The sequence below is a fragment of the Dipteris shenzhenensis genome, chromosome 20 (assembly GCF_047967505.1).
Source record: "Dipteris shenzhenensis isolate YYH24624 ecotype China chromosome 20, Dip_SZ_1.0, whole genome shotgun sequence".
In the NCBI taxonomy this organism is placed as follows: Eukaryota; Viridiplantae; Streptophyta; class Polypodiopsida; order Gleicheniales; family Dipteridaceae; genus Dipteris; species Dipteris shenzhenensis.
The window spans coordinates 20,001,324-20,028,050 of NC_141615.1; the positions used below are offsets into that span (position 1 = coordinate 20,001,324).

Sequence of the window (26,727 nt, forward strand, 5' to 3'; positions counted from 1 at the left end):
AGTCATGCATGGTCCATATAAAAAATTCCCTTGATTGAAATGTCACCACTATGCCTCAAAGCTCTCTAGATATCAAAGACACGTATGCCTCTCCATAGGGTTAGGAGCTCCTCTATCAATGGTGCTATGTAGACTTCCATGTTCTTTTCCTTGTACTTCCTTGGCACAAGGAGAGAAAGAATAAAGTATCTTTTATTGTCAGTGAATTTGTCGCTTGCAGCATGTGCAAGGAGAATCCAATCTCTCATGAAGCTGATCCAATGTCTCGAGCATTGGGCCTTCATTTGATGAAGGCCCAATGTCTCGAGCATTGGGCCTTCATTTGATGAGCTTCCACTTATCCATTTGCACAAATCCACAACCATGCTGAATAGATGAAAATTTAAACCAAATCTATCCAATGCTCTATTACCATCGGTATAACTATCTGTATATTCATCAGTATAGGCATCAAAATGCTACGTATATTTCTAATGCAAATATCTATGCTTGTGTTGATGGCTATATTGATGTTGTGGGTTGTCCTAAAAAACCTGAGGTGCTTTTTGGCCCTCACATCTCCTCCCAAAGTGTTTGCCATATTCTTTTTAAGGCCCTTTTTTCTCCTACTCTTCCCAACCCTCTCCATGTTGCTAAAAGCTATTTACAAGGAGCTTCAAGTTTTTTTGAGATCTAAGGATTTGGACTTTCCTTCTTCAAGCTCAAACCTAGAATTTTGACCCTCCACCCTCTCCAATTTCGTTCCTAGTAAGTTATTCTTTCAGCCTATTATTCTTCTAAGTTTTTTTCTTCAAGAAACTATTTAAACATAGGACCTTTCTTGAAAACATGAGAGAAGAAACTATGCAAACATGAGAGAAGAAAGGGGAAAGCCTTGCCTTGCCTTTCTTGCTTCTTTCTTTGTCTTGTTTGCTTGCTCTATCTCTTGGTTATATGATTGCTTTGTCTTGTTTATTTGGTTTTTTACTTGCTTTATTGTTCTATCCCCTCCTTTTATGCTTGCTTTCTTGCTCTATCCCCTCCTTATATGCTTGCTTGCTCCATCTCCTACTTTGTCCTACATGCCATCCATTTTCCTACATGCCTTTCTCCTTGCCTTTTTCTTTTTGTTCTTTCCCTTTCCGTTTCCCTCTTTCCCTTTTTCCTACATGCCATCCCTTTCCCATTTCCCTCTTTCCCTTATCCTACCTGCCATCCCTTCCCTTCTTCTCCTTTTTCCTCTACTCTTTCCCTTCCATACTCTTTTCTCTTTCCCATTCCCCTCTTTCCCTTTTCCTACATTCCATCCCTTCCCTTCTTCTCCTTTTTCCTCTATTCTTTTCCCTCTTCTCTTTCCCTTTCCTATATGCCATCCTGTTTCTCTGTCTCCTCTATTCTTTCCCTTTTCTTCTACTCTTTTCCCTCTTTCCCTTTCATCCTCTCTTTCTTACATGACATCCTCTTTCCCCTCTACATTTTTCCCTCTTCTCTTTCCGTTTTCTACATGCCATCCCCTTTTCCCTCTATTCTCTTTCCCCTATCCTCAATCCCTTTCCACTCAGTCCCTCTACTTCTCTTTCCATTTCATACATACCATTCCCCTTTCCCTCTATCCTCTTTCCCCTATCCTTAGTCCCTTTCCTACATGACATCCCTTTCCTTTTTCCTAAATGCCATCCTATTTTTTGTACATGCCTCTATCTCCTCTACTCTTTGCCACCATCATCTTCCCCCTCTACTCTTTTCCCTCTTCTCTTTCCCCTCTTCTCTTTTCCTTCTTTCCCTTCATCCCATCTTTACTATATGCCATGCTCCTTTTACTATGTGCTTCTATGCACTCTTCTCTCCTACATGCCATCCTTTTTCCTACATTGCATACTCTTCTCCTCTATCCTCTTTGCCCTCTCTTGTTTCCCTTTCCTACATGCCATCCTCTTTTGCCTACATGCCTCTATCCCCTCTACACTTTTCCTTTCATGCCATGCTCTTTCCATTGTATACTTTCCCCTCTTCTCTTTCCCATCTTTAGAAAGGATAAGAATGGAAAATCCAATTTCTATCACCAACTTGAATGAGAATGAGCAAATGAAGAGCTATGTATTACCTCAACCAAATGTCAAAGAGAAGAAAGATGGCTAATGAGCTTGGCCCATCTATGAAGGCAATTTCAAGGGTTGAAGCTAGAATGTAGGAAACGGATGAAGCTTGAGCCTAGTGACAAGTTCTCTCATTTAGTGAGTGATTGTGAAGACTTTTACAACTATAGAATGGTAGGTGAGTGTCATGAAGAACTCTACAACAACATAATGGTAGTTGAGTCTCATGAAGAATTCTATAGCTATAGAATGGCATCCAAAGGCTTGCAGTCCAAAATTTGTCTTCTCGTGGATCTATGGAAAATCAACGTTTAATTATATAGTCATGTAAGCCATCCCTTGAGCTATGTATTTAAGGGGGAGTGCAATAGGATAATTGCTAACAACCACAAAGCAATCGAGATGGTTAGATACAAGTTGGGGTTGGACCCAAACGTTCAACTACTATAAAAGCCAAATAGACATCAATTTAAGTGCATCTGAATAGTTAAGTGACAAAGAGCCCAAGGCCATAATTATCATCCAATGTGCCAACAACTCAAAAAACTAATCAATATTGTTGCCATGCGCATATGTATCTTTGGTAGAGGATTTGGCTAGCTAGTGGGATAATATGACAAATTAATTCCACATGTTTGCCAATCTAGAGAATTGTCATGTAGGCTATCATGGCATGATAAAAATGTTCATAAAACCTAGCACACATTCTGTAGGTGACTAACTTGTAACAAACAAGGATTCAACCAATCCATACCATAAAATGTAGATATATAATATGAGTGATTAACTAATAAGAATTGAATATATAATTTAAATCCATGAGACATTTTAAGTCTATGTCCAGAAAAGGTGTTCTCCTCAAAAGCTCTGATAGTAGTCATTACGGCCATTTGTTTTTGTAGGGCAAGGTACTTCCATACATTTTAATAAATATTCCAACCCAAGGGCCAAATGGCATTCTCATTAGAGGCATATATGATAAATAACCCAAGGGCCATTAAAAAATTATATGAGCACCTATATCTATGAGTTCTCTTTAGAAAACTAAACCAATGCTCTTTCAAGTGTTATTTTTGCTCAAATATTTGGCAATGGCAAAATATCGATATGAACTGAGCATCTATATTTATGAGTTCTCTTTAAAAAACTAAACCAATGCTCATTCAAGTATTATTTTTGCTTTAATACTTAGCAATGCTAAAATATCAAGAATGACATAATCAATTCCCCATCTTCAAAACACCGTCAAATAGGTATTATCGAGGAGCTTATCTACCCAAATAGGTCCCCCCCAATTGAAAAGAATTAAAAAACATATTACTTAGTGGAAAAGGGAGAGTAGAGGGATGGAAAGAGCAAGGAATGGGTAATGAGGAGAGTAATTAATGAATCATATTGAGGGACATAATGGCTCATCTTTCTTGTAAAATCTATAACTTTCAATTTAGAAATCCGATGAGCATGATACCAAAGCCAACCATATGCCAAAAATCAAGTAGAGCTTAGTTAAGGTAAGGGAAATAGTTGATTAAAGAGACTCATAATGGCTCTACTTTCTTCTAAAATCTATATCTAACCTAACCTAACCTAGCCTAGCCTAACCTAACCCAACCTAGCATAGCCTAACCTAACCTAACATTGTAATTTAGCCTAACCTAGCCTATGGGGAGAGAGAGGAGAGGGCAATGAGGAGAGATAGCAACGAGAGGGGAGAAGAGGGGGGTGGACAGCATAGTGTGAGGGGCTTGGGAAGGTGTTAGGGAAGGATGGGGGGCTAGGACTAGTGAGTGTAGGTGGGAAGGGGCAAGAGGTTGCATAGAGCTAGGATGGGCAAAGGGCTTGGAGGAGCTAGGGGGTGCGGGGCTAGAGAGGGGAGGGAAGGGTGACCGCTAGGGGAGCCACAAAGGGGAAGGTTGGGAAGGGGCATGCGAAAGGCTAGGAGGAGGAGAGACAATTCACCCTTAGGGGGAGGACTATGGATGGGGAGCGGAGGGACAAACAGAGAGGTTGGGATGGGGAGAGAGAGGGGGGGGAGAAAGGAAGGGGAGATTGCAAGGGGAGGGGAGATTTGGTAGGTGAGGGGGGGGGGTTGGGGGCATATGATTAGAGTAAAGTGTACTCACATGTGTGTGTGTGTGTGCCTCTCTCCCTCCCTCCCGCCATGGCTTGTGCAATGACCACCCCCCCGCCCCCGCCTCTCTCTCTCTCTCTCTCTCTGTCTCTCTCTCTCTGTCTCTGTCTCTCTCTCTCTCTCTCTTTCATTCCTACTCCTAACAAACCACAAGATAATGCCCATTGGACTCTCCTTTCTTCTCTCAACCCTATCCTTACTAACATCATGTTTTTTCCTCTCTATTTATAAAAGTGTAACCTTCATTTTACAAATCACACTATATATTAATTATAGATGTTATGAAAGAGTAATACTTGTTGGTATTTGAACTTATGTAGGCCAATAGTGACAACTTAATCTATTGGTACGTTATTACAAGTAAAAGAACTATATATTGATAAACAACACGACATTAAGGAAAAACAAAATTATTAAGATACAAAAATTAAAAAATGTAAGTCAAAGGTTTCTCTTCTCTCAACATCACAACTTTTCTTTAGAGTGTTGAGATGTTGATAGTTTCTGTCTTCACATGGATGGGCCATAGATTCATGAAAGGTGGTTGGTTGGATGGTGGAAAGAAGTAGGAAGCATCATTAAGAGAGATGCTTTTGTAAACATTAACATGGATGCTTTTGTGAACATCAGTACAGAGGGTCCATTCACCCTTTGCAAATGATATTCGTGCATGCACATCCACACCCATGCATGCACACACACACACACACTTGGTAGTTTGAGCATCATGACATGAGAATGTTTATCGAGTGTTTTCCACACCCTCGCTAACTCTTGCCTATGATTTAGTCAAGGAGAGCAAACAAGAATATTAGAGGGAATGGAAACTCACTTGCATATAAGACTTGCAAACGAGGCAAAAGAAAGAAAAGCTGATGTGATGGGTTTGTTAATGGGTAGGTTTAACCAATGGAAGGTTAGTGCGTTATGGTGAGATGGGGTGAATAATAATGAGAATATTTGCCACACTCAACTTGATAAGGCTATCCAATGTTTGCCACGCTCAACTTGATAAGGCTATCCATTGTGCCCTCCATGGGTATAGATGTTTGCATCATAGGTGCAAGGGATTGTGAACTTAGACTATGGGGGTCCACTATGAATCATGTTTGGTTAAGGTGAGTCAAGCTCAACTACACGTTGGTCAGGTCACACCATTGTATGATGTAAGCAAGACGAACCCCATTGTACGACGTAGCAAGACGAGCCCATTGCCCAACCCCTCCTTGGCCGATAATCCAGTTTAACTATTAGGGAGTTCAACTACTTATTGGTGCCATAACCCATCTCAAGTGAATGTGGATGCGTAATGCCCTGTAAAGGTTGGTCTTCTTGAGCTCAATTGATTATAGAAGGCAAGCGGTCATATTTGCAATCCCTTGAGGATTTGAATGCGTTTGGCTTATCTCATCCCTGCAACCTTGTGGTTGTGTTTGTGCTATAATCATCAAGAGAGGATTCTGGTGAGGTGAGGAACATCAATTATTAGAATTTGGAGGGTCTTCAGCTGAATCCTTGAGTAACACATGTGGAGGACTGCGGGGGATGCCATGTTGTTGTATTTGGAGAGCAAGGTTGCCATGTTAACAACTATTGTAAAGATAGAATGTAGGGTGCATGCTAGAGGATGGCACACTAGCATTTATTGTGAAGAGAGCCACGCCCCTACCATTCTTTGCTGTCGTGGAAGGGGATGGTTGAGATTTACATGGGTTCAGGTGGGGCATACATAGTCCTTGTAAAAGGGGAGTTCATTGACATGGCACAAGACCATTTGACTGCTAGCGTTGGGCGATGTTCATATACGGGGTGGGCATGTCCCTCCCTGGTATGTACATCATCATGTGCGGCCCGAATGGTCCAAGATGATGAGGAGAGAGGCTCCTTCGTTTCAAAAGACCGCGGGCACCGTGCGGTGTGATATGCGTGCACATACCGGGCAGACATGTCCGTGGTGGTGATGCAAACCGACGAGACGGGGCCTAAGGGTGAGAGGCCAGGTTTTGGGGGGGGGGGGGAAAGTGGTGGTAAACTCTGAAAAAAAAAAAAGCGCTGATTTTGTGGTAAGCTACAAATCTATGATCCATCTTTGAGCAACCTCATCATCTTCATCTTCATCATCATCGTTATCTGCATCATTCTTCTTCTTCTTCTTTGTTTTCTTAATGAGCTTCATCTTCATCATCAAGCTTCCCCCTTCTGCCATAGTCCCCTGCACCTCCTTTCGAGCTTCCATGGCGGACTCCCTCCCCCCTTGACCCCTCCCCTGCTCCTTTCCTGCTCAGATTCTTCCCCTCCCTCCCTTTTCCTCCACGATTTGGATTCCTCAACCATGACCTCTCCTCCCCTCCCTCATTCGCCTTTTTGCCCCTTGCTCTTTCCCCCTCCTTGCCCCTAGCTTTCCTGGTCCTTTCGCTTCCCCCCTCAGGCTTTTCCATTCGCGGATCTTGCCACCATGTCGGCCGAGAAGCTTTCCGACGGCTCCACTTCCTCCAAAAGTCAGCTCTCTTGCCCCGGGGCCGTTTCCTGTTCCGTTTGCTTGGAGTCCGTTACCGATGCTGGAGAACGATCCATCGCCAAGCTTAAATGTGGTCATCATTTCCACCTCGGTAGGCTCTCGTTCGACCTCGATGTTTATAGCCGAGCAATGGACACTACTGCTTTTCTAAACCACGTCCTGGCAGATGACCGTGTGCGTGAGTAGCAAGATCTGATTGTGTCGAGTATCTTGATTTTGGCACGACGGAATGCTCGTTTGCTCTAGTCATGATCTACTTTATCGTGCGCTTTCGTAAATGTGGACCTTTGGGGGAAAGTCTAATTGCGTCCCGCACTGTTGTCGTTCGTGTTTTCAAGTTTTTTTAGAATCTTCTTCTTCCCGAGAGTTACTTATGCTGAGTATACCTTGTTAAATTTTCGTGCATCTACCGGAGTTGTGACTGCAATGTAGCATATTCCAAGGGCGGTTCTACTCTAAAACAGTAGTGCTATCCCTACACACCGTTCCTTATAAATGAGCATGACAAGCACGAACGTCACAAAAAGTCGTGACTTTTTCCTAAGGCATGTCAATACGAAGCCATACAAATTCAGGCAAACTTTAACATGCTTCAGTTTTGTGACGCACAGAGTTCTGTAGCTTTAATTGTATCCACTATGCAAGTACTTCCTCCAAAAGGTACCACTTGGCACTAACTATGAGACCAGGTTGGATTGAGCACGAGCTATATATCAATGGGACTCCTTTAAAAGATGCAGTTTGCTTAGTTCCATTACAACTTTAGAATGGCACGCTTTCCTGTGCTTTTATAGACTCTGCTCCTTACAATAAGCTGGTTTGGGCCGACTCATTGGTGATCTGAGAGTGACGCAGCATTTATCATCTTGTAACCTTTCTACATTTCCTTATACTGTGAGACCAAGGGTAAGCCAGGGCCCAGGGTTGATTTAATCCCCACTGAGTAACGCAAGGATAGTCATGGCTTATTCCCAAGGCCTTCTTGGGTTTGACACCCAATTTCGTACAGTGGGGTCATGCATGTAGGTGTTATAAAATACTTTACTAGGGAGAGAGTGACTTAAGAGAAGTACTACCTCCCAAGATTACCATTGCTTGCCAGAAGAAGCTCTACCTAATTGGCTACTTGTGTCAGCTTGGTGCCTATGGTTCGCAGTACCTAAGGAGGTAGGGAGTCTATAGGAGTATGCCGAGGAAGGTTGTGGAAGAGTTCAAAGGTATCAACGCAGTTTTCTCCTTATAAACTGTTGGGTCTTAATGAGTCGAGGTCTGACTTAGGTCAACCAAGAATTGCCGCTTCAAAATTTTGGAAGGCCATGCTCTTTTTAGAGCGGCTAGGTGTAAGGTGTTGGAAATCCGGCCATCACTGCAAATGCTGCCACATGGCAGTCATAGGAGCGCCGAGTACGGGGTCCCACTCCCTCGCTTCCTATCCATGCATGCCTCCTCAATCACCCAAAAGAGCCGGCTGGGATTGATTGAGGAGGGTCTCACCACACTTATTATATCCAACTTCTATCCCCCAAATGCTATGTGTCATCCGCGCGTATCATGGGCTTGTAGCCCCCTTTTATTTCAATATCCACACATACTTTCTTTTAGGCATCACGAGGGGGTTGGACCACACTAAGGCTTCTAAGGCTTATTTCCAACATAAGGAGCTTGTATTTCATGTTGCCCAGGGTTCCTGGGATGAAGGGGTCACTGAAAAGAGCAACAGTCACGGAACATGGACATTGTGAGTCGTGACACGCTTGTTGTTGATAAAGCGGCTATGTGCAAGGAGTGATTGAATGGTTCGTTTGAAAGTGACGTTCTAGTATACAACGTAGCTTGTTTCTTGATTTCGTTTGGCTTCATCAGATGAGTTGGTTGATTCTTCTTATGGTCCACTATTCTCCTACAAAAGGTAGCTACATGCATACTAGCAAAAATCACTATTGGGGAGTGATGACAATATGTATGAAGAAGGGGATCACCGATTGGGCTTAGACATGATATCCATGTCCCTGGTGCTCTCTATGAGTTTGGCATCTACTAGGTGAGGTGGCTGATTTTAGTATCATAGGTCTCGACTTGGATGGAGGTTGCGTCTACTCAATTGGAGAGAATTCATTGAGTTTGGAGATGCACAAGGTAAGGTGGCTGGTTTCAGTTGCCAATTTACCGATTTAGGGCTCAGTCACATTCACATAATTTGCATGTGTATTTTTTGGAATACAAAATATCCCTTCTTTGTGGCCTGATGCGCTCTCCATATTGCCTCTAGTCTCGTTTTTTCATCCTATTTGCTCTAGTGCAGTCCTTGACTGGCCCCTACCTTGCCTCACATATAGTTAGTGTAAGAGCTTAAGTAACTGTTGGAGGCCCACTCCAAGCACTCATTGAGAGAGACCGAGAGATGGATGGGATCCATTGGCAGATGATCAGAGTGGTGGGACGATTGGGGAAGGAGTGGCACATTGATCCTCCCAGTATCCTAGAGCAGGATCCCCCCTGATGGCGTCTCTGGCTTTGGAGGGCAGGACCTCCCTTGAGGGAGGTCCAATGGGATCCGGGAGAGTGGTTCTGGTCCTCCAGGGGTGGCCTTGCTGAGCAAGTGGACAAGGTGCAGGTCCGTTCCAGGTTTTGGATGTGGTTATGGTCTAGTTTGCGGCCGAGGAAGATCTCCTACTTCTTTTGGCTGGTCGCCCACGGAGGCTTGCCCATCAGCTCGTGGTTGGAGTAGATGCGGGCGGAGGGGCAGTGTCAGTGTTGCTCTGCTGGTTTTTTGGAGACGATCCCTCACTACCTTTGGAGCTGTCGTAGCGCAGCGAGTATTTGGACGGGAGCCCTCAGGATTATGACCCGTATGTAGAGCCTTCAGAGGGACTACACATGAGGGATGGTGGCCTGGTTGACTAAGGGAGGACACTTGTTCCAGATTGATGAGGTCTCCCCAACTTATTGGATACAAGGTCAGAGAATTCAGAGGATAGAGCTCCATGAGGCGATCCCTCTTGATAGCCTCGTTCCTCATTCTCCTCTGGAGGACAGCGTATGGGAGGTAGTAGCCAGTATCACGACGTGGAACATTTGGGAGCGTGGGACCCTAGGCTCTAGGGCAACTGTCGTGAGGCGCGCTCGATTCTACAAGGCTTGGCTTGCAGGAGTTTTTTACATATCCACTCCGCGAGGGATTCGCCGGTTGTATAGTCCCCCCACCCGGCTGTTAGCTTCAGGGCTGCTGTTTTGTATGAAGTTTTTCAAGCATTAATAGAAGGTTCTTTTCTTTGCAAAAAAAAAGAAAAAGAAAAGAAAAAGAGCTTAAGTAAATGTTGCTTCTCAAGGCTGTCGTTTGTCTGCCTGCAGTTTTATGCACAGCATGACCCTTTAATAATCAGTTGTTCTGTCAGTACGGCCATAAGAAGGGAAAGCAGCCAAACAAGAAGAGGGACATGATGGGGATGAACTGGGTTTTTCCTGACTTTACAACCTGTGTAACTGTGGACAGCAATTCACAGGCAGTTTCTGTACCTCCTTAAAATTGTTCATGCTAAACATTTCCTAGAGACTTGTAAGCTGAGAGTGTACGCTATAAAAGTAGCCTTTTGCAGTTTTACCTTGCATACATACCAAAGGTCTCATCCTTTGCCTGCAAACTTATTTTCACATTCTAGACCTACAGGGCTAAGGATAGATTTCGGGGTGTTTAGTTTGTCGCTAGCGCAGGCAGCGGGCCCCAGCGTCCCCGGAGCTCTCTCCTGGCGCCGGAATGTCTATAAGCATGCTTATAGACATAAGTTTATAATCTGTCTACTTATGTGCACAAGCATGTTCGTGGCCTAGTGGCAAAAGCTTACAACCTCCACAGGAGAGGTCGTGGGTTCAATCCCCAGCTGGGGGGTTCACGTCTCAATTCTCTATAAGCTTTTCCACTTAGTGCAGACAGCTTTTCTGGTGACTGGCAGGGTGGGTCCCGGCCTACTGAAAGCTCCGCATAGGACAAACTAAACACCCCGAAATATATCCCCAGGCGACCTACATGAACTCTGCGATAGTGCATGCTCTGATGGAAGAAAGTGTGGCATTTGAGAGTAAGATATTTACTGAAATCCAAACGAGGTATCATACATAGGAAAAGGAACTCTGCGATAGTGCATGCTCTGATGGCTCAATTTTCATTACATGAACTGGTCATCACTCCTTTGAATACATGCAAGTAACCCGATCCCCCGCAATGACAATGTACCGATATACAATCAGCAAATGGAAGTAAGAAACTAGTTAGTGTATTAGTGAGTCCAAATAGAAGCACTAAATATTCATAATGGTTAAATTGTGTAAAAACGCGCTCTTATAGACTTCTTTTTCAGAACTTTTCAAACTTCAAAGATTTTATGTACAAAGATCCGAACTCTTTTGGCTGAGTAATATATCCTCGAGAGTTTTCTGAACTTAATTGTATAGGTAGTGGAAGCTATTCTAGTTTCTTGGATCTTATCATTACTCAATCTTCTTTAGGTTTAGAGTTGATGTAAACGACAACAATCTGAGTATGCTATGCTGAATGTTGTACGAATGCCTCACATTGACTTAAACATCTCTGATATGGCTAAATATGGAGTGATTACTTCCAATTTGTAGGTTCTGTCGTCGCTCAATTTAGTAATTTAATCCTATTACTTTTCAGAAAGGGCTATAATACAAGAAAGGTAATGAAGAAACTCCGTTCTATTCTTCAGTGTAGTCGTTATATCTGCGGAATTTCGCCTTTGGGTATGTTTAGGATCCTTGAACTTAGAATCAAAATCCAAAGTAGGGAGCTTCATAGCCCATTTTCTTTTTAGTTTTATGTTTATTGTATGCTTGGAGCCCATCTACTCTTAGGTACTTGTTTAGTTTTGCTATATATATATGTGTGTGTGTGTGTGTGTGTATTCACAAAAACAAAAAGTGTATGTGTGTGTGTGTGTTGAATTGTTCTTTACCCATTCTCTTATTTTATTATTTATTATTACTTTGAATTTGAAACAAACAAGTAAAAAATGAACCAATTAAAAAATAATGATAATAATTGTTTTCTTGTGTTTGCGTTGGTGTTTTGTTTGTTTTCTTATATGTACGTTGATTTATCTTTGTTCCCTTCTTTCTTTCTTCTTCTACAATTTAAAATCTTTTGTGCTAGGTTTGGTTGTGATGGAAATCTAACCTAATTTAATTCTCTCTCTCTCTCTCTCTCTCTCTTCATTTCTTCTTCTAATTTTCTTCTTCCTTTTTGCTATCAAAGTTTCGTTGTTTGGTTGCATTTTCAAAGCTTAATAAGCACTAGTTTTACCCAAGAGATTCCAAAATCTCTACCCAGATGGCAGCTTATGCTTGGGATGAGAGCATAAGTGACTTTGGTTACTAAGTTATTATTCTTTTCAATTTTTCTCATTTACTCGTATTTTTGTTTAAAGTTGCTTACAAACTCCTTCTTTCCTTTGTTCTTTGCTTGTTTTATAAATTTGTAAGATTGGATAGATTATAGTCTTATGAAGGTATGTATACATCTCCTTATCAAATGATAGCCCGTTTCAAATTGTTCTTTGCCAAATACTTGGTTGCACGCGGCCGATCGATGAGATTGCTCATCCTTGGTAAAGGATATGTGTCCTTGATGGTCAGTCTGTCAAGACTCTTAAAATCTATGCATATATGCATGGAAGTGTCTTTCATTAGTGCACCCCAAGGTGACTTACTGGGTCATACTTGACCTAGTCGGAAGTATTTGTGAAGATGCCGTGTAGTATCATCTTCCTCAATCAAACTAGTCTTGTAAGGATGCCTGAACTCAGGTTGCCCACTAGGCACAAGCTCGATCTTATGGTCAATGTCCTTTTAGGAGGTAGACCGTTTCTAGAAATGGGTTGTGGGTTTTCAGTTGAAATTCAATTCGCCTAGATACACACATGATTAATATATGTAAAATTTAGAATATAGCAATACATTTAATCGGAAACTCTAAATTCTAGCGTGCCACTACCTAACCATAGATCCTTGCAAGCATCCTTGGTGTAGAGGTCAGGTAACCTCGGACTGGTGAACTCGCATGTAAGACTACAAGTACCATGTTGTGCAGCCCCATAAGTGCATATATGCGATTAGGGAGATAGGCTTGGACAAGCTCCATTCTTGATGGGTATTCTCATGAAGTGCCGGATCCCAATCTAGATATATGCATCCACCTAGCCGAACATGCTTTCTTGAGGGCATGTAAATTGGTGTTTAAACAGAGCTTGCGTAATAACAGCACCACATCCATCATGTTCACTCTTGCAATGGCTAGACCCAAAGAAATTCCTCATCATGTCTAGACCGGTCAGCGATTTGAACCTTGAGACAAAGTAGAATCCACGGGCTGATTTAAATTGAGAGGCAGCACCATCTGACCACACCCATTGTTGGTTTATATTTTCTGCATGGGGATTTTCCTTTTTTTAGCCATTCCCAATGCAGTAGAAAAGCATGCTACACAAATAAGGTGTCATGTTTCCTATCATCTGAAATGTAGAAATGGTATGTGTGTTGCACTGACTTGGACTCCTGTGAGTCAGCAAGCAAATTGGTAGCAGGTGTAGAAGAATCAAGAAAATGACTGTACGTGATATGCACAAGAAGAATTGTTATTTGCTTGCTGTACCGGGGTTTCATTTTCCATTACCTAGGTTATGGATAGATCAAATGTGTTTGCTTGCAACAACAGCTAGCTTTGACGAGAAACATTAGGAGAGAATTGTTGTCTCAAGAGCACCTCAGAAGGAATGGGTTAAGAAATGGATTAGGACTAATGCAAGCCCTATTGTGGGATCCAAGAGAGTCCTAACTCCCTCTACCTAGGTGGGTTAAGTCCATTTGAGCCCACCTTTTACATCTCTTACAACTAGGAGGTGGCCACCTCTTACAACTCTTACACAAAGGAGGGGGCACTTCTCTCAAAGTCAATATTTTGAATTTGAATTACCTCTATCTCCCTCCTCCTCCTGTCTCCCTCCTCCATCCTTCTCTCCCACATGTCCCATTCCTCCTCCCCCTCCTCCTTCATGTGTGGGTTTGTGGATTTGTATGTGTGAAAGCATATGTTTATACAATGGTCTACACCCACAGTTGGGCGCTAATGACATTACTGGGATGTCATATTAGCTAGTCCATGCTATGCGTGATGGAGTTTATGGTTTCAACCTTACGAGTAGTATCGTGAGATTGAAACTGCACTATGTTGTTTTTACAGAATGAGTTTGGCATGTACTTGGATTCATCTAGATAAAAGCCCTATTTTCAGAATCAAGTCATGCAATGTATAGTATCTAAGTAATCTAGAGCCTCAAGAGCACTCCAGCCTCTTGACATAGTTTGCAATTCCCCTGGAAGAATGCTTAGAGAATCAAGTCATGTAATACATAGTACCTAAGCAATCTAGCTGCAAGAGCACTCCGGTCTCTTGAAACAATCTGCAATCTTAGATAATCAAGTCATGCAATGTATAGTATCTAAACAATCTAGCCTCAAAAGCACTTTGGTCTCTTGACATGGTCTACAATTCCCCTAGCAGAATGCTTAGAGAATGAAGTCATGCAATGTATAGTCTCTAGGCTCACAATATGTTCTAATGCTCCACATTGTCAACAAGCTTGAGGATTGTTGCATTTTATCCATGCTTCAATTCAAGTGACTTCATGAAAAACTCTGGTACCTAGTGACAAGTTCGGGAGCATGCAAGGGAAACAAAACTAGAAAGGAAGTAAATACATGAGATTTTGGGAATCGCAAAGATAAAAAGTTGAAAATACATTCTATTAGGTACTATTATGAATGTAAAGCATGCATCTCTGTGAAACACAAATTAAAGTGTCTTATTCAATTATACAACACTTCTTCTCAAAAGTAGCATCTATTTCAGCTTACACTAAAATATACAAGAGGAGGGAAAAAAATAGAGAAAAAATATAGGCTTTTCAAATTTTACATTTATCGAAGGGATATAATTATTGTTTCGTGCTGCAAAAATGTAGACCTCTACTTCTGATGACACCTTCATGTGAGGCATACCGTAGTATAGTCTATGCGTAGGTCTCTGCTTAGCATGCTCTTTTTTGTGTGTAGACATGCCACACCATGGATAATGAAGGTGATGCTTTTAAGGATCCAAGTGGTAGTTGCACATGTTGCAATTTCTACTCTCATAGAAATTTCAACCTTAGGTGGGGATAATGTTCATGTTGGTTCTTGTTACACACAATGCCCATATGCTGGCACCCTTCATTGTCAAAACTGGAAAGACTTCTTGATCCTTGATTTTGACTGCGCATGTTCAACTGCTGTGGTGAAATATAGGACATTTATTCTTGGGTTTATGGGATTCGAATATTAATTTGTATTGAATCTATTGCTAGATTTAGATTTAGATGCTCGTTGCCCTATCAGCTAGATTTAGATTTAGATGCTCATTGGGGAGAGACTAAAATGAAAATGTTTAGACTTCGCAAGCAGTTGTAGCTTGAATGAAGAGATTTTGGACTACCTTTTGATTAGCCTTCTCCTTTAGTGCTAGCTTCATCATGGCTGAGTCTGCCCTTCACCTCCGGAGTGCCGACAGAAACTCAATACGAAGACTTTGTATAAATGGATGCTCAAGTATGTGTGGGTGTGTGGATTTGTATGTGTGAGAGCATATTTTTATACTATGGTCTACACCCACTGTTGGGCGCTGATGACGTCAGTGGGGATGTCATAGTAGCTAGTCCCTGCTATGCATGATGGAGTTTATGGTTTTCAACCTTGTGAGTGACTATCATGAGATTGAAACTGCACTATGTTGTGTTTTTAGAGGATGAGTTTGGGAATGTTCTTGGATTCATCTAGGTATATGCTTCTGCCGTATTAGCGGACAGGCAGATTTCACCTTGTGAAGTTTTCGTCCAAGTTGCGGCCTGCTGGTATTGTGATAATTCTTTCTATCTTACATGGTGCGTTGCCCTATCAGCTAGATTTAGATTTAGATGCTCGTTGGGGAGAGACTAAAATGAAAATGTTTAGACTTCGCAAGCAGTTGTAGCTTGAATGAAGAGATTCTGGACTACCTTTTGATTAGCCTTCTCCTTTAGTGCTAGACTTCATCATGGCTGAGTCTGCCCTTCACCTCCGGAGTGCCGACAGAAACTCAATACGAAGACTTTGTATAAATGGATGCTCAAGTATGTGTGGGTGTGTGGATTTGTATGTGTGAGAGCATATTTTTATACTATGGTCTACACCCACTGTTGGGCGCTGATGATGTTAGTGGGGATGTCATAGTAGCTAGTCCCTGCTATGCATGATGGAGTTTATGGTTTTCAACCTTGTGAGTGGCTATCATGAGATTGAAACTGCACTATGTTGTGTTTTTAGAGGATGAGTTTGGGAATGTTCCTGGATTCATCTAGGTATATGAATCTATTGCTGGTTGAGCCAGCACGTGTGATACTGAGGTATGGAGCCACTTATGTAAATATCATTGTACATATGCAGAAATGTTTTTCTTGTTACATATTTGTGTGCAAAGTTCTATATAGTGAAGATATTGATTCCGTTTTGAAGTTTATTTTTGGAGCACTTATCTCTTTGTCAAAAAGTGAGTAAACATATTTCTTGATGTGTGATTACAGATTGCATTGGCTCAGCTTTTAATGCGAAAGGAAAGATGCAATGTCCAAATTGTCGACATGTTGAGCATGGACAATGGCTGTATGCAAACAGTTGCTTCTTACATGATGAATTTGTTGATGAGCTTACATATGAAGATGATGCGGAGATTTACAGCGGATCTACCAGCTTGGTAGGACTTTAAGTTGGTTGTGCTATTGCAAAAGATCTTATTCAATCAGGGATAGAATAGTTGTGGTGTGGAGCTGGTAAATGTTGTGTGCATGAAAGTGTGAGTTTGCTCCCGTGTGCCTGTGATGTTGAATATTAGCATCCACACAGACCACTACAAGTCCCTTTACAGAGATTATGGCAGGCAAGAAGAGAAGACACTTTATTCCAATTATATCCTTGAGCATTTGTAGATGCATCCTCCATCGCTGCCCAATCTCTATTCAGAACTCAAGAACTCTAAGTATGAGAGATGTGAGCATAATGCATAAAACTAGATGCGAGTGGGTGCAGCATTTGAGATGGTTTTGTCTGCCCTCCTCATTTGGGGTCTACACGTGTGCAATCATGGGCTGACCTGTATCCCCACCAATGGACATTGACAGAACATTGTATTCAAACGAAGCAATTGTATTCCAACAGGGCCATCAAGACAAATGGAGGTGTCATGGGCATCTGCAGTCCATGGCATGGCTGCCTTGCTGACAGCAGCCCCCACAGCAGACACAGTAGCAGCCGTAAAGCCTGTACAGGCAGCTGACATAATCCACAGGCACAGCAGCAGCAGATACAGGCAACCAGTCAGCACCTGATGTCAGCCAACTGCCTGTTGGCAGTGACATGTGGCAGGTTGAGTGGTCTGTCAGTTCCTGTTGGCTGATGTGGCAGTTCCAGCCTATATTAGTGGGCTCGTTCCTCCTATTTTGCATCCAACTTGAACCAGGGCTCCTCCTCAGCATTCACCTTCGGTGCAGCCACCACAGAGGCATTGAGGCGCATGGCAGGGACTTGATCCACCAAGTTGCGGCCTGTTGGTATTGTGATAATGCTTTCTATCTTAAATGGTGCATTGCCCTATCAGCTAGATTTAGATGCTCGTTTGGGAGAGACTAAAATGAAATCGTTTAGATTTCACAAGCAGTTGTAGCTTGAATGAAGAGATTTTGGACTACTTTTTGATTAGCCTTCTCCTTTGGTGCTAGCCTTCATCATGGCTGAGTTCGCCCTTCACCTCCGGAGTGTTGATAGAAACTCAGTACGAAGACTTTGTATAAAAGGATGCTCAAGTATGTGTGGGGGTGTGGATTTGTATGTGTGAGAGCATAATTTTGTACTATGGTCTACACCCACTGTTGGGCGCTGATGAAGTCAGTGTTGGAAAGGTCACCTCCCCATCTGTAAGCCCCCATATGAGGAGAGCATGGGGGGGGTGAACCTAGGGTTTGAGTGTCTGTCACATGGGCATCTGATTGGATGCCATGTGGGCAAGAATCAAAGAGATGGAGGGTACCTGGAGCTAGGATGGATCTGCAGCAGCAAAAGGCGAAGCAGTAGCCAGCACAAGGAATCCGGAACAAAAGCAATCACATGGCGCTGACATCTACAGGGTGTACGGCTCTGTACAGAACTGGGAGAGGGCCTGGCAGAGGCGCAGTTATGGCAAGATGTGCAGGCGCAGATGTGGAGCAGCAAATATGGCTGTCAGTGGGCAGAAGGCATGCCTTATATAGGCTGGACCTCTGCCTTAAATGGAGGGCCAAAGGTCCTGGAAGTTTGGGCCATAAAAGCCCCGGGTTGTGAGCCCTTATGGGGCTGGACCAGCCACAGACTGGTCGGCCAGTCTGCTACAGGCTGGTCAGTTTTTTACCAGCCCTTGGGGCTCTATAAAAGGAGGTCCTTGAGGCCTCACTTTGCATCACTTGCAGCAGCAGGAACCAGCAGATTGGAGCAGCCAAGGAACCCTCTCTTGGGCCTATATATTAGGAGGTGAAGAAGGTGACAAGGAGCTGCAGACTGAGAGTTGGAAGAGCTGCCCACCTAGGCTGGTGCAAGGACAGCAAGGTGGAAGGGATCTGGATGGAAAGTCTATTGAAGCTCGAGGTGGAGCACGCGGACTCGAGTCTAGAGATAGCCAGCAGATAGGAGAAGGACCTTGTGGTAAGATCAGAGGACCACATCATTGGTGGGACTCTGGATCTGTCTCTTTTGTATTGTGTCCATAGTTTTGGACGGAAATATATATATTTTGGTGGTTTCTCTATCTGGCCGGTTCATTGTCTATTGATGAGTCTGCACATCTATTGAATGCACATAAGTAAAGAAGTTTGTGATTCCACACCCACACCGCACACTATGTGAGCTCTCGGGCATTACTATAAGTCTTCCGCTGTGCGTACTCTCTGTTGGGTCATTTCTTGGGTATGTCATAGTAGCTAGTCCCTGCTATGCGTGATGGAGTTTATGGTTTTCAATCTTATGAGTGACTATCGTGGGATTGAAACTGCACTATGTTGTGTTTTTAGAGGAAGAGTTTGGGAATGTTCTTGGATTCATCTAGGTGTATAAGTAGGGAAGAAGGCATCGTGGGGCAGGTCTCCAACCTAGCCATCTTCCATGTTCAAGGAGGAGGCTCTCGCTCACTACAGTTGTATACATTCATTTATTACAGTTGAAATTAGCCTTTTGGCCCAGTAATACAACAAATATTCTCTCCTGCAGGTATTGTATTGGAGCTTAATCCCGCCACAGTGACAGCACACATGTTTTGTGTGTGCTTTTACAATTGTATCTTTATTTTTAGTTAGCAGTTTGTAGGAGAGAGAGAGAGTGGCTTTCAGTGGTATCAGACCTTCAGTTTTTTTTTGAATAAATAAATATAAAAGCCTGAGATGGTGCAGACACGATCTTGCAGAAATACCATGAGTTCTAGTGAGCCTTCCAACTGTGGTATGCAGGAGGGGCTTGCCCCACCCGTAACTCCTCTATTACCCACAGCATCTCCGCCTACAGAGGCTCGGGTGACCGCTTCCGTCATGGTGGCCATGATACAGGCCATGATGCAGATGCAAACACAGCAATCTGAAAACATCTTCTCACAGATGCTTCAGCTTCAAAGGATGCAGAAGGACAGAGAGCAGGCTGCTAGAGAGTGCCATCATTGTTGGGAAAAGTCGAGCCAAGGTGTGGGAACACTAGAACTAAAGTGTCCTTCAATGTGTGTGGGTGTGAATGTGTCCTTAAGTGAGCCACATGGGCCACTTGTATAGACTAGATATGATTTGATATGAGTGTGTGATGTCATCCCGGTGACCTCATGGGTGAGGGGTGTGTGTGAGAAGATAATGTCAGCCAGCCTATAAAATTGGTGCACTTACTTGGCTTCTACATCAAGCAATCTACATGTACTTGTGTGCCTATCATGTGTATGCTATCACCTCCTCCTCCTTTGTGATCTCTCAACCAACAATTGGTATGAGAGCAAAAATTCCTTTATTGAGTGCCCGTCATCTCCGCCTCTGCATCTTCGCTGCAAGCTTAATCTGCCCCGCTCTCACCTTGGACAGGATTCTGTCCGTGCTCATTTAGCTTTGACGCTTGCTGACCAGCTATTCGCTGCCTCTCCTAAGCACATCAGCATGCAGCTTTCATGGTAGCTTTCACTTTTCCTTACCGTCACATCGCCCTGCACACCTCCTAACTCCTTTGTCATGAAGAAGCGTGGCACTTCTTTTATGCGAGCCACTGCACTTGCTCTTCGGCGTGTTGATTTGGCGTTGGACATCATCGTTTTCTCTGCGGCTCTAAAAATTTTTGAGTGTGCACATCATCTGCGCTAGAATTGCTCTTACATGTTTTTGTAATTTTCAAATGACTGCTATAGCCAGATGGTACTGATTTGTTTCTTAGCATGCATCATCACCAACATCAGGCTGTCTCTGATATGATGATAGAGCTGAATCAGACTTCTTGACATCGCTGCTTTCCTTGGAAGATGTCTACTCGATTTGTGACATTCGAGATCTGCACACATTGTACTGTTTATCTCTTTCTCACGGCGGTCACGGTGACAAAGTCTCTCTCTGGTCCTACCAAACTCTTTGGATTCTTGGCAGCCATCTAAGATCTTTTGATGCTGCTGACATCAAGCTGCTACAGGTTTGTGCTCATCTTTAGCGACGAACGACGTATCTCTGCATTTTCCCCTTTTCCAAAGGTTTCATATGGCTAAGTTTTTTTGAGACCTTATGACACATTGCAAGTTCTAAGGCCTTATCTCCAAAGTTCAAAGGCCAAGATTATTGCAACACGACTTATTCCTGTAGCTCATACAGCCTGAGCTTTCTATTATCTTTGGTAGAGAATTTCTTGGGAATGGGGTTCCCTACTTGGCATACAAAAATGGAGATAATTCTTATGCAAGAAGGCCTTTGGGAGGTTCTATCTGAACTCGGATTAGACAAAACTCAATCAGGGTCCCATAGCCATTATTGGGCTAGGACTTGCTGATTCTTTGGTGCACCACATCGACTTCAAGTCAACGACCAAGGAGATTTGGGAAAGACTTGAAGTATTTTTGGCATTAAAATCACCAATTCGAAAGTGTTTTTGAAACTCAAGTTTTATGATCTCAAGATGGTTGATAGTCAAGAACTGAGTGACGATCTGGCTAAGTTTGGATCACTAGTTGAACAACCGAGTGACCTTCTGGCTAAGTTCACATCACTTGTCTCAAATGTGAGCCTGCTGATGAAGACAAAGTAGCTATGTTAATTATAAGTATGCGCGGTATTTCTCATTCTGAGCATACTTTAGAAATATTGAGTGTGGCAGTCACCACTTATGAAGATCTTGTTGCGTTGCTCTTGAAAAGGACAGAAGAAACAAGTAAGATCTAAGTGCCATCGTCTTAGACTCTAGTTTAGCTTTTGTAAGCCAAACTGAATGGAAGAAAGGTAAAAGAATCCAGTGTAGCTACTATAAAAAGTTGGGACACATTGAGGCCATCTACTTCAAGAAGATGGAAAAAGAGCAAGAGAAGCATCATGCTAATCTTGGAGCTGAAGACAAAGTAAAGGAGATTACCGCGATAGATGAGATTGACGCTGTTGCCAAAGTCACACTTAATAAGGATCATGATCCAAGAATCATATTGGGCTTTCGGAGTTGTCAATTAACTACTTGAGTCAATAAGGGTACTTTGCCTTGGGTAGTCCCCAAAAAGTGTTTTTTTTAAAAAATATTTATTGTGCGAGAGCCTTAGTTCTAGGCTTCTGATTTTTACATGCTACCCAGTTTAAAGTAAGGGGGGGTGATTGAGTGAGATTCTCAACTGTCGGTCACAAGCGAAGTGAGAGGCTTGTTGTCACATAGAAGGTGTTGCACAGTAGGACCTGCTCTTTGCAGTATTGCGGTGGGGTGTGAGTTTGGTATACTCGTTGGGTGTTGGGTCTCACCACCTTTGCTTTGAAGGGGGGTTTCTTGGGAAAAGTCGTAGCCAAGGTGTGAGAACACTAGGCCTAAAGTGTCCTTCAATGTATTGAGCATGAATTTATAAGAGAACGTTACATTAGAGAGCTGTATAAAGCTGTATAGTCTGGGAGCTAGTAAAGGCTGTGCAATAATTATCATTAGAGTGGCAAAAATTGATAATTTTAACAAATCACAACACCCAAACGGCATTACATTTAGGCCTCATTACTTAGATTTAGGCTTGGGCTCATCTGATTTCTAATCCATATTCAACCATTTGGTAATTCATGCTTTGTATCGTCATCACTATTGCTGATCCAACCAGCAGTAGGAATATTCTGGGCTTGAAGTGCTAAGGAGGCTTTCAATTCCTCCTGTATGCGCTTTATCTCGCGAATAATCACTTTGGGCTGCTGGAGTTGAGAGATGAACTCATTCTTAAGTTCAATGAGGAGTAATCCAAGGTTGGAGTGCAATTACTTGCTGGGTCTTCTCTTGCCATAGAGGATGAAACTCTGGAGTGATACCAGGAGGATTATCAAGGGTGATAGTCTGGAATGTAAACCAACCACTTCTGCTGTACTATCTTCAGTCGAACTGCAGTAGCAAATCCACAATGCAATAACTGTCTGGGCCGGCTGTCCTCTATGTATTATCACCTACCTGGGTACTGTGCACAGTTCCAGGTGTCCAAGGTGCAAAAGAGACAGGCTGAACATATGCACAGCCTTTACTAGCTCCCAGACTATACAGCTGCTCAATGCAGCTTTCCAAACACTCCCGGATTCGCAGCAGCCTTCGCATGCCACCAGTACCAAATGCAATCGGCTCCACAACACGATTGCTTCATGGAGATAGCCCTGCTTTGTATTGTACAACTGAGGGCAGAGGACAGCTGCTGGACTCTGTAATCGCACATAGCCATTTGCTTTCTGAGGGAACACAAATCTGGGACTACACTTCTTCGGTGGCATTGATGTGTGCAAAGGATTGTTTATGTCTTAGTACAGATATGCTGGGGAGGGTTTGTAGCTTTAAGAATAGAGCAATGCTGACTACCTGCTACCCAAGTGTATGTGAATGCAAAGATGTCCATTTTATGGCTGTTTATCACTAATGGCAGAACATTAGATGGAAATGAGTCCCCCTTGTGAATGCAAACCTAAAGGAGGATGTGTATATGAGAAATGTTTGGGAGAATGGCCTCATTGGCTTATAATCATTTATTTATCTATATTTGTGTCAATATATATGCAACTGTGGGTGCACGCACACACACATGCATGCACAGAGACAGAGATGGAGACTGACAAATACAGAGGTAGCAGAGATGAGACATGAGACACACATACACACACCAACCATTATCTAGGGGTCAGCTTTAGAATATGACGTCAACCTAAGGTCCTAGTTTATTTCTGAAAGTTTTTATACACTTGGTAGCCCTACATTATACTAGGTGTTTGACCTTTTGGGGTTAATCGGGTTAGATTTGGGGTTTTAACAGAATACCCTACATTTTTTTGTAATCTCCATCATGTGCAATCCATTCTTGTATTTTTCCAACTGTGTGCTGCCTCCTTTTTCGATTTCTTTTCACCAAAGCACCATTATCTAACAAGGTAGTAATAAGGCATTATAGTTGTTTATATTCCTTTGATCTGCTCTTCAATGTGAAGTATACATATGGACTTCCTGGGCAGAAGCTTCCACTTTGGGAAATCTTGCTGCATTGCAATGTCGAACATGCTATGCCTAACAGCCTTGCGAGTGCATCTTTGAGCGGCATCCGTTCCTCCCTTTCTAAGGCTTAGCATACTCAACTCGTTGCTGGAGAACTACGTGTGACTCAATCACTTAGGTGTCTTTCTGAAAACCTTTAATATTTTATTGTCTTTCTGATATCCTCCCAGCCTTGTATCATTTATTTAAGGAACTTGTTCAGTCCCCTCCTAGTGTACCTGCTTGCTTTTTGCCCTTTCATTGTCGTGGCTGCTTTCATGTTCAGTTCCTTGCTATCTTCTGTACTTGCCTCTTTTTTTGTCAGTTGCCGTAGGAGGTGCGCCCAAATATGAGTAGTACCTGCACTCACTGACTAATGAAAATCACTCTCACATGTGCCTATACATGTATGACTGCACACTCTCTTAGAAAACCCTTGTACTCTTGGTACAGTCCATAAATATCCTATCTTTGAAATTTTATGTTATCATGCACCGGTCCAAAAATAGTTAATAATTCTTTCAATGTATATGCTACGTTGAATTGATGGGGAATATATTGATCTGGATGGGAAATATATTGATCTTTATTTGTTTGCAGCAGTTTGGCCATACACCCTGGTGTCCTCATCAAGGCTCATATGCACACTTGTCCTTAAGTTTTGAGTAAGGTTCCTGACCCTTTTTTGCGAACTGTGCCAAAGAGGGAAGACCATCCCAAAGATGTTTGTTTAATGTCTTTGCATGTTAAATCTTAATTGATTTTGTGCACTGAATTTTTTCTTTTTTGCCGTGCTTTTTGCTGCAGGGAGGTTGACAGTATAGGGAATGCATGTAAGTACCCTACCCTTGTCATGCTAGGCTTTTGTTGGAATGTGTTTGAGATGCTTTAACGTTGCAAGAAGTTTCAACTTTGATCATTTTGAGCCTCATATTTACTCTATGATATGGATTATGGATTATGTTAACTGCAGACCTGGATCCAATAGGAATCATGAGACAGGGTTCAAGCATCTCAGTTGCAGGGTACATCTGCCCGTATCTTGCTGCTGAAGGTCTTTCTGTGGGAGGGTCGCTGCATCATGTTGAGGATTTTCTTGCTTTGCAGATAGGGCACCGCCCCAATAGAAATACTAGGAGAGCTGCAGGTTTCTCCTCTGGTCACAGAAGCCATTGGCAGCGGCAAGCCTTACCTACTTTTGCTTTCAATAGCATACCAACGTCCTATGAGGGTGCCTCCCAGAGCTACAATTCAAGTGCCAGGCTTCTACAGCCAAGTCCTACTAGGCATCATAATGCAGGGGTTGCCCTTGGAAATTCTCAGCCTATTCATTCTGGGTGAGGACCACCAGTCTATTTTATGATGGCCATCTAGTGTCACCTTTCAGGACCGTTCTTGTTTTCTTAATGCAGCGGTAAAACCTTGTGTGACGCAATGACTTGTTTGTCTCTTTCTGTAGGGTCAATCCAGGAGCGAATCATGGTGCCAATTCAGGGCACTTATTTGGTCAGCAATCTCATAGTCGTAATGCACAAGCGATGCATGGTGCTACTGAATTTTACCCATCTACGGGATCCCGGAATGGTTACTCTGGTAATAGGCGGCCTAGACACAGTGTGCCAGTCTCAGCTCCTTCCCAGAGGTCACAAGTCGCTGCCTCAGAGCAGGTGTGGATGAATGAGCAGGTTCATGATTATGGTCCTTGGGGAGGCCCTGGTATGTTGGGACCAGGTGCAAACCAGCTTCTTGGTGATGGATTGGGCTGGGCAACGGACAATCAAATTGATCCGTGGACAAGGGGATTATATGTTCCCCAAGCTCAGTTTGGAACTTCTAGCCAGTGGTGGGCCTGGATTCCACCTGGGAATAGCAATGCTCAAAGAGCCTTACCTAACATGGCAGCAAACTCGTATCGAGAAGGTCAGCCCTTTGGTGCTGGCTTATTTCCAAGGCCTACGGTGTCATCGCCTAGTTTCACAGAACAGGTTTCTGAAGGTGCTTATACCTGGCATCCTCCCGGATTCTGCTGAAGATGAGTATACTTGAAACATGATTTTCTGCTAGGTACAAGAATAAAGCTTTACGATCATTTGTGGCAGAGAGCTGATGTGATGAGCAAGACGTGATTGGTGGTCTTTACTGAACGTCTGTTTTGCTCAAAATTCAACGTACTGTGGCTGCTTTGTTTGATCATGGACCTTGATATTAACTGTTTAAAGTATGGTCTAATGCTCAATTTTGGAGTTCTCTGTTGCCTTCCTGACTGGCTTTTGGGCAAGCACATTTTCTTGTGTGTGCATGGCCAGCCTTGTCAAATGGCCAGCCATGTTTGGTGGTGACTTTTTTTCCAATCATGTTTGTGGTCATAGTGTAAATAGATTTTTCATTCACACTGGATCCATTAGTCGTGACGACTGTCAAGAGTTGGATATCTGGAGTGCCTGTTGCCCAGGTGTCCAGAGCATTCTCTTGGGCATCATCTTGCGGTGCTTATGAGACATGGCTTCCTGTGCAGTCGAATGATTGCTTGGAAACATTCATGCTCGTGACCCCGTTATATACTGCAGACGCTTTTGGTCAACTCTCCAGTGCAGATCATCTGCAATTCAAGCGTATTTTTATTCCATTGCATACTTGTGGACATATTGGGACATTTTACTGTAATCATTGGGCAGTTTAAAACAAGTTTTTTCTTAGACACTGCTCAGTCTGGATGCAAAATTGTTTGATAAGTCTAATTGAATTTGGCTTGGATCATAGTACTGTCACTGACTTTATTTTGTTTGAAAGAAGATTTACAAAGCTTTTCCAAGAAATTGTCTGTTTTGTGAGATATTAATGTTAAACTCAGATTAATTCATCAGTGATCTCATGTTGTTGAGAGCAGTAGTGTACCCAGTTTTCTACGATTGTGTGTGTGGATACTTACAAGCTAATGTTGTGTTTGTCTGCTTTGTTATTAAGAATGGGCCCACATGCACATGCACACTCCCCCATGCACACGTGCCCACGTCAGTGCAGGCACATGCACACATATCTTATATATTTTACTCAGAGACAAGGTTTTTTTTTTGGTCTCATATACCCGTCTGTCTTTCTCCATGCCTCTGCGTGCAGGCTTGTTTGTCTGTCTGTTCACCTTAATACCATATAGCATG

At 42.9% G+C, this 26,727-nt stretch overlaps 1 protein-coding gene across 3 annotated transcripts; it reads left to right on the forward strand.

Moving 5' to 3' along the window:
* Positions 1–6,295: 6,295 nt before the first annotated feature.
* LOC147889390 (uncharacterized) lies at positions 6,296–26,302 on the forward strand. Of its 3 annotated transcripts, none has more exons than XM_087391851.1 (6): positions 6,297–6,815; positions 16,390–16,559; positions 24,170–24,234; positions 24,377–24,402; positions 24,543–24,906; positions 25,029–26,302. In XM_087391851.1, exons 1-6 carry the CDS (start codon positions 6,662–6,664, stop codon positions 25,597–25,599), a joined length of 1,350 nt encoding a protein of 449 aa, XP_087247977.1. In that variant the 5' UTR covers positions 6,297–6,661; the 3' UTR covers positions 25,600–26,302. The 3 variants fall into 3 exon arrangements, with proteins under 3 accessions (XP_087247979.1, XP_087247977.1, XP_087247978.1); XM_087391852.1 differs by having other exon boundaries at positions 24,173–24,234; XM_087391853.1 differs by lacking the exon at positions 16,390–16,559 and having other exon boundaries at positions 6,296–6,815.
* The last annotated feature ends 425 nt before the right edge of the window (positions 26,303–26,727 follow it).

What these genes read in the sequence shown, in the direction of transcription:
- LOC147889390 (XM_087391851.1), top strand. Translation starts at nt 6,662, where the DNA reads ATGTCGGCCGAGAAGCTTTCCGACGGCTCCACTTCCTCCAAAAGTCAG. An exon ending in TGGTCATCATTTCCACCTCG is followed by an intron (nt 6,816 to 16,389) that starts GTAGGCTCTCGT and finishes GTGTGATTACAG; the next exon opens with ATTGCATTGGCTCAGCTTTT. An exon ending in ACAGCGGATCTACCAGCTTG is followed by an intron (nt 16,560 to 24,169) that starts GTAGGACTTTAA and finishes ATTTGTTTGCAG; the next exon opens with CAGTTTGGCCATACACCCTG.